A 7,861-nucleotide genomic window follows, 5' to 3' on the forward strand; every position below is an offset into this window, starting at 1 on the left:
AAGTGAAATTTTCTGAAAAAGATGTTCACAGAAAAACTGATATTTCAGGTAAGGTTTTCAATGATAAACAAGAGATAAATGTAATGTGGGAGACTTGCATTTTTCCAGTCCATATTTTTAAAGAAAACATTCCAAAGTTCAGTTCCTCAGCAATAACAAAGCATCGCATTTTTGTATGTTATATTAATTGGAGTCTGCAGAAATAAAGATAAAATGCTAAAGATAGCATTTTTAGATTTGCAAAACTCACTTTGCTTAAATGTTGGGAAATTGTCATTGATGTCAATTAATTTAATGATGACAGTAGTAGTGCCCAATTCTTCAGCATGTAGACCCTTGCCGTCCCTTGCTTTCACCCGAATGGTATAAGTAGCCTTTTGTTCTCTATCCAAGTCAGGGACAGCTGTGTAGATGGTTCCTTTACAATAAAAAGAAAATACAAGGGTTTGCTTATTTTGTCACTTCCACTATTTCCCCCCCAATAGAGTTTAACCTTTACTACTAGTGGTTAAAATAACAAAGCCCAAAGATTAAAATTCTTCAGGCAATGGTTGTTCCTGTGATGGTCTATGAATGTGAAAGTTTGGCTTGGATGAAGCTGGAAATATATCTCTTTCTCTACCTCCATTTCTCTCCATCCCCATCTCCATCTCCATCTCCATCTCCATCTTTATCTTCAACTCTCTCTCTCTCTCTGTCTCTCTCCATCTCCATCTCCATCTCCATCTCTATCTCTATCATCCCTCAGTCATCTCCCTCCCTCCCTCCCACCCCACCCCCCCTCTCTATCATCTTTCTCTCTCATATATCTTTGAAAAAGATAGAAAGATCCATTTGATCTTTGGTACTGGAGAAGATTTTTGGTCAGCCTGGAAAACAAACAAATGAATCAAAGAATAAATTAAGCTGAGATTCTCATGTGGAATACTAATGGCTGTGCAATTACTATTATACATTTGACATATCACGAGAAGTTCCACTTTCTTGAGAAATCCAAAATGCTTTAAAAAATCGAAAGAAAAAGAATAAGGGGAGGGACAGCAGCTATGTGGCTGGACCTAATTATGGCAATAATGAAGGCATCATTGAAAGAACCAGGAGGCTAAGTTGAAGACAGATATTTGACAGAGAATCTATTCATAGGGTCACTAAAAATTGACAGTGATGATAGCACTTACTCAAAAGCTCTAAAAAGCAGCTAGGTTTGATTGGTACTTGTTGCTAAGATGAATTCTTTTAAGAAAATTGTCCTGAAATGGCCATAATTCTTTCACTTAGAATATATTTATTAAAAACATTTTGTCCATCAGATTCTCAAAGATCCAGGTCATGGTTGTCTGAACTTAAGAAGCTTCTTGGAAGAGAAGCAAAACATTTTCAAAGAAAACACCAAGAAAGTCCAGTTGTCTTTTGGAAAAAGCACCTTTGGGACATTTTGTCCTGCATTTTTTAGTTAAAAGTCTCTCAGAACGGATTTTAACTTTCAGTGAAAAATGTTTAGAGGACTTTTTGGGTTTATAGAAGTCTATTATCCTCTGCATTTAAAGGAGATAGAACACTCAAAAGTCTTGAAAAGCATCAATAGGTTTCCCAGACTTAGAATGCAAATATGGCTAGTCACCTCAGATATGACAGGGAATATACCTTCTCGGTCAGCCATGAAGTGTACCTCAGCCGGCTGTTAGTGAGTTAAACACATAATTTAAATAATAACAACCTACTCAGCAATCTGTTCTACATAGAAAAGAGAATAGATGCCATTTTGTTCTTTGATCGGGCAGAAAAATACCACAGACAGTTGTGTTTGCTTGTTCTTGTACAAACTATTTATGAGGGGATTCTGTACCTGAGTTGTCTATTCTGAAGTAGTTTTTGCCATCAGTAACTTCGTAGAAAACATCTGCATGACCATGAAGGGTTGGATCATCAGCATCCACAGCTGTCACTTTGGTGACAGATGTTCCTAAAGAGAGAGAGACAGAGAGATACAGAATGAAAAATAACAAGTATATTTGAATTGTTTGAAACTTCTTGGGTCAACAGAAGACTAAGGAGATTAGCAGTGAAAATAGAAATACAAGGATGCCAGATGATCCCCTCAGATCTTAATAATAATAATAAATAAGTTGGAAGGGACCTTGGAGGTCATCTAGTCCAACCCCCTGCTCAGGCAGGAAACCGTATACCATTTCGGACAAATGGCTGTCCAGTCTCTTCTTAAAAACTTCCAGTGTTGGAGCATTCACTGCTTCTGGAGGCAGGTTGTTCCACTGATTAATTGTTCTAACTGTCAGGTAGTTTCTCCTTAGTTCTAGGTTGCTTCTCTTCTTGATTAGTTTCCATCCATTGCTTCTTGTCCTGCCTTTGGGCGCTTTGGAGAATAGCTTGAGTCCCTCCTCTTTGTGACAGCCCCTGAGATATTGGAACACTGCTATCATGTCACCCCTCACCCTTCTCTTCATTCAACTAGACCTACCTAATTCCAGCAGCCGTTCCTTATATGTTTTAGTCTCCAGTCCCCTAATCATCTTTGTTGCTCTTCTCTGTACTCTTTCTAGAGTCTCAAGATCTTTTTTACATTGTGGTGACCAAAACTGGATGCAGTATTCCAAGTGTGGCCTTACCAAGGCATTGTAAAGTGGTATTAATACTTCACGTGATCTTGATTCTATCCCTCTGTTAATGCAGCCTAGCACTGTGTTGGCTTTTTTGGCAGCTGCAGCACACTTCTGGCTCATATTTAAGTGATTGTCCACTAGGACTCCGAGATCCCTCTCACAGTTACTACTATTGAGCAAGGTACCCCCTATACTATACCTGTACATTTGGTTTTTCTTGCCTAAATGTAGAACCTTACTTTTTTCACCATTGAATTTCATTTTGTTAGATAGCGCCCAGTGTCCAAGTCTGTCCAGATCCTCCTGTATCTTAAGCCTGTCTTCTGGAGTGTTGGCTGTTCCTGCCAGCTTGGTGTCGTGTGCAAATTTGATGAGTTCCCCATTTATCCCTTTGTCCAAATCGTTGATGAAGATGTTGAAGAGCACTGGGCCCAGAACAGAGCCCTGGGGCACCCCACTACATACTCCCCTCCATGTAGATGCGGTTCCATTGAGGACCACACACTGAGTACGGCCGGTCAGCCAGCTATGAATCCATCTGGTGGTAATTCTGTCTAACCCACATTTTTCTATCTTATCAAGTAGAAGGTTGTGATCTACTTTATCAAATGCCTTACTGAAGTCCAAGTAAATTATATCCACAGCATTCCTCTGATCCACTAATTTTGTCACTTGGTCAAAGAATGCAATACGTTTTGTCTGGCATGATCTGTTTTTGACAAACCCATGTTGGCTTTTAGTAATGACTTTGTTGGCCTCTAGGTGCTTGCTGATTTGTTGTTTGATTATCTTTTCCAGAATCTTCCCAGGTATTGAGGTCAGGCTGATAGGTCTGTAATTTCCTGGATCCATTTTTTTTCTTTTTTGAAGATGGGAACTACATCAGCTCTTTTCCAATCCTCTGGTAGTTCCCCAGTGCTCCAGGATCTTTGAAAAATATAGTTCGGTGGTTCTGAGATCACATCTGCCAGTTCCTTGAGAACCTTGGGGTGTAATCCATCTGGTCCTGGTGATTTAAACTCGTCTAGACTGGACAGGTGCTCCCTTACCATTTTCTTGCCTATCTTAACTTGTGTTTCTATTCTGTTTTTTGTGGCACTATTTTTGATAGGTTGGTCTGTTTTTCCCCTTTGTGTAAAGACAGATGCAAAAAAACGACTTAAATAGTTCTGCTTTCTCCCTGTTGCTTGTCACCTTCTTGCCACTTTCACCCACTAATGGACCAATATTATCTCCTGCTTGGGTCTTCTCTCCTTTACCTCCCCCTATTCTAGATCATGGCATGAATATATTAAAGACTTTTAATATGGCAAGGTAAAAAAAAAAATCCCTGCAAGTTTTACTCTGCAAGGTGTGTCCAACTCTAGGGGGCAGTTCTCATCTCTGTTTCATGAAACCACTGAGCCAGTGCTGTCTGAAGACGTTTCTGCAGTCATGTATGTGGTGAGCATGAATTCGTGCCATAGAGAAAAGCATATGGAGAAACACAGAGAGCTGTTCCATGCTTTCCAACTGCTAGGTTGGCAGGAGTTGAGGCAAGTGATGAGAGCTCACACTGTCATGAGGTAGTAGGACTCAAACACCAGAGCATAGACTTTTAAGCCCTAAACCTAAGTGAATTTTCCACCAATGGGATTTTCTCATGTATTTTACCAGGAAATGTAGATAGGGCAGGCTCAAAAAGTCGACACCTTTCTAAGCATATTGATGTGCTATGAGTCCATTGAAAGTTTCCAGTTTGCTCTCCAAATTCCTGGAGACCTAACCCTAGCCCTAAGTGGATTTGTCACCAATGGGATTTTTCCATGTATTTTACCAGGAAATGTAAATAGGGCGGGCTCAAAAGGTCAGCACCCTCCTAAGCATATTAACGTGCTACGAATCCATTGACAATGTTCATTTTTCTCTCCAAGTTCATGGAAACCTAACCTTAAGTGGATTTGCACCTCAATGGGATTTTCCCATGGTATTTTACTAGGAAACCTAGGTAGGGTGGGTTGAAAAATCAACACTCTCCTAATCATACTGATGCTCTATGAATCCATTGGTGATGTCCATTTTGCTCTCTGAATTCCTGTAGAATTAACCCTAACCCTAACTCTAATCCTGTTGCTAACCCTAACGCTCATTTAATTTTCATTGGCAATGGGATTTTCCCATGTATCTTACTGTGGTCCAGAAACAAATCTGAACAAAAAGCTTTCATTTGTTCATGTATTGAGCATTAAGAAGCCAGGCATGGATTTCAGATTGGTTTTTTTTTTTACTGAAGTATTAATTCAGCGATGTGATATGAGATTTTAGACATTCTTGCTTCAAAATAAGGAGAAAATAAACCTTACCTAGTGGTGACATTTCTACCACTGAACCATTAAACACCTTTTGAACAAATACTGGGGCGTTGTCATTAATATCATGTACGATGATCCGGAATTTGGATGGGTCCTCCAATTGCAGGTTGGTAACACGATTAAAAATCAGAGCTGTGAGCTCATATTCAGCTTTCTTCTCTCGGTCCAGCCTTTCACTCACAGAGACATCTCCAGTAAATTCATCAACTCTGAACAAAGTCCCAGCACCTTCCCCTTCAAGAACATATTTGGCATTGGGATTCTTGATAGTTGAGGTGATCTAGAATGCATAAGTATGTGAGGAAATCACTTCTAAGAGATGTGACAACATAATAATAAAAAAAATCAGCACATCTATTCTTTAACATTTCATTATGTTAAAATAAAGTGGTTAGAATGCAGTATTGCAGGCTAATTCTGCCAACTGCCAGCAGTTCGATTCTCACTGGCTCAAGGTTGACCTAGCTTTCCATCCTTCCATGGTGGGTAAAAAAGAGGACCCAGATTGTTGGGGGCAAATATGCTGACCCTGAAAACTGCTTAGAGAGGGCATTGAAGCGTTATATAGTCTAAGTGCTATTATTATTCAATGTATTTGCTGCCCATTTTTCAAATTATTATTCAAATTATTTTCTGTCAGTCTTAACTGTTTGAGAATTTCATAGTTCCACCCCGGGTCACAGCACCTCAGCTTTCTGCATAGTTGTTTGATTTCTAGTTTCTAGAGATACTCCTGTGCCATTTCTGGAATCAATGTTCTACTTATTCTTTTTCTGTTTTCCAGGAAATTCTTAGCTGTTGGCCCAAATGTGGATAATTTTCCCTCAGTAAATCAATGAACAAATTTAATGTTTTGGAGTCATTGGTTTAACTGGAGTCTCTTTATCTAGCTTTAGGACATATGTGAAGAACTGATCAGATTTTAGGTCATATTAATGCAGAAACGTTGGCAATTCAAAGAGATTTACAAATTTAGAAACCACAGTGAGTTCAAGGAGAAATTTTTAAAAAGCTTTAAAAAGCACCAAAATGATTCTTTTTCATAGAAAAAGTACTGTAAATTCATTTAAATGTTTGGAGATTATCATTATAAGTTATGGATTTTTTTAGTTTAAAGGTATGATGAATGGGAATATAATATTGTTTCAACTACCCATTTCTTCTACATCTGTACTGTGCTTAGTTATACCTATATAATCAATAAATAATAAACAACATTACTGCTTTTATATAGTTCTATTAAGCTTCATAAGATTTTGTACAAAAAGTTTAATATATAATTGATCAAATACAATGTAAATAGTATATTCAAGTCTTGGTCCAAATTTAAGAATGCTATCTTGTTAGATTTATCTTGAAAATGTAGCTTTCCTCGGCGTCTCTATGAGACTTGAGACACACAGAAATATCTATGTTAGAATGGAACCTTTTGAACTTACTAGGTAAGTTAGCAAATCACCCTAGCTAGCAAAAGGTTTTGTTTAGCTGTTTTTAATGGCTGCATGCATGTTTTTCTTCTTGCTGCTTTATTTGAGATGGGTTAGATTGCTAAAACAAAGAGGCGAGGTCTTTTGAGATCAGAAATGTTGTCTAAGTGGACACTTGGAATAAGAACTATCAGCTAAGTTAAGTCAGCTGTGTAGGCTGCAGAGCATTCCTTTTCTCTTCTTCCAAATGCTTCGCCCCCCCTTATGTTTGTTATTGGATCATCCCCCCCCTCCAAAAAAAAGCCTTTTATATATAATGTTCAAGAAAGGCTCTTATTTCCAGTGTCTCCTTGACATTCTGAGGATGGGCTTTCAGAGCTGAATGCATTCAGAGTTTACTGAGAGGCCCTTCATGGGGCAAAAATGTCACCTGTTGCAAAGCTGGAAAAGGTATATTAAAAAGAGGAGTGTTCATGGTTTTAACAGGAATGTTTGCTTAGAAAAGTTTCTAGCACAAATACAGCACACCTAAAACTATCAGACTCCTGGCCCACCAGGGGCCTCTTGGGTGGGTGACTACTAATTGACCATCACCAAATCCATGCATACCTTTCCAACATGATGAGGCAAAGTCCCATTTTGCTCTTCAGGAATATGCATTTTATTCCAGATCCATTCTCTTTTCATTCGCTTGTGCAAGTTATCATTGGTCTTTGACTTTGAGAAATGGTCTCCATGCACACCAGAAGAAGTCGGTATCAAGAAAATGAGGAGGAGGATGAAGCAAAAGCAGCTTGCCATCTTTGTGGTTCAATGATCTTGGAAACTCCTGTGTTTGAAAAAAACCATCTGCTGACTACATGGGCTCAACATTTTTTGGATAACGGCACACTGTTATCAGGGTTATCAAAGATTATTTGTCCCAGTCTGTTTCCAAGGTCTAGCCCAGGGGTCTTCAAACCTGACCCTTTTAAGACTTGTGGACTTCAACTCCCAGAATTCCTCAGCCAGGAATACAAATACAAGGGCCAGGTTTGAAAACCCCTGGACTAGCCTATTTCTTGTGATTCTTCGATGGTATGTCATTCAAAGGCTAACCTGGTCCAATCTACTTAGCTTAGCAGAAAAAGACAGATGCTCTTACACACTGAAAGAGAAAACCCTATACTATAAAAGTAGCTGCATTTTGTTTTTCCTTGAGGACATTTTGCTTGCCATCCAAGACGATTCTTCAGTTCTGAGGAAAAAGCAAAGTGGGGACCTTTATTCCATATATTTAAAAAATTATACTTGACCTGAAAATGCATTAATGGGAAGTAGGAACATTTTCTCTCACACAATGTTTTCCATTTAGAGGAAGCTATCCAAATACAAAACACATCTCATTGGTTTTAAACAGATCATGTTTACAAATTAGGACCTTTTCACTTTAAAAAAAAATCAAGTACAAAAGAAATGGAGTTTT

General features: G+C 38.6%; 1 protein-coding gene across 1 annotated transcript in view; it reads right to left on the reverse strand.

Annotated features, from left to right (window-relative positions):
- Positions 1–7,379, reverse strand: part of CDH5 (cadherin 5) — a 16,825-nt gene extending 9,446 nt beyond the window's left edge. The window contains exons 1-5 of the mRNA XM_081335717.1: positions 7,006–7,379; positions 4,961–5,249; positions 1,847–1,963; positions 251–418; positions 1–12 (exon numbers count right to left, since the gene is read on the reverse strand). The exon at positions 1–12 is cut by the window's left edge and continues 176 nt beyond it. Of these exons, the coding sequence (XP_081191843.1) occupies positions 1–12; positions 251–418; positions 1,847–1,963; positions 4,961–5,249; positions 7,006–7,197 (778 nt within the window). The 5' untranslated portion in view covers positions 7,198–7,379. The remainder of the gene's footprint in view (positions 13–250; positions 419–1,846; positions 1,964–4,960; positions 5,250–7,005) is intronic.
- Between the last annotated feature and the right edge of the window lie 482 nt (positions 7,380–7,861).

This window comes from Vipera berus (genome assembly GCF_964194415.1).
Source record: "Vipera berus genome assembly, chromosome: 10".
NCBI classification, from domain to species: domain Eukaryota; kingdom Metazoa; phylum Chordata; class Lepidosauria; order Squamata; family Viperidae; genus Vipera; species Vipera berus.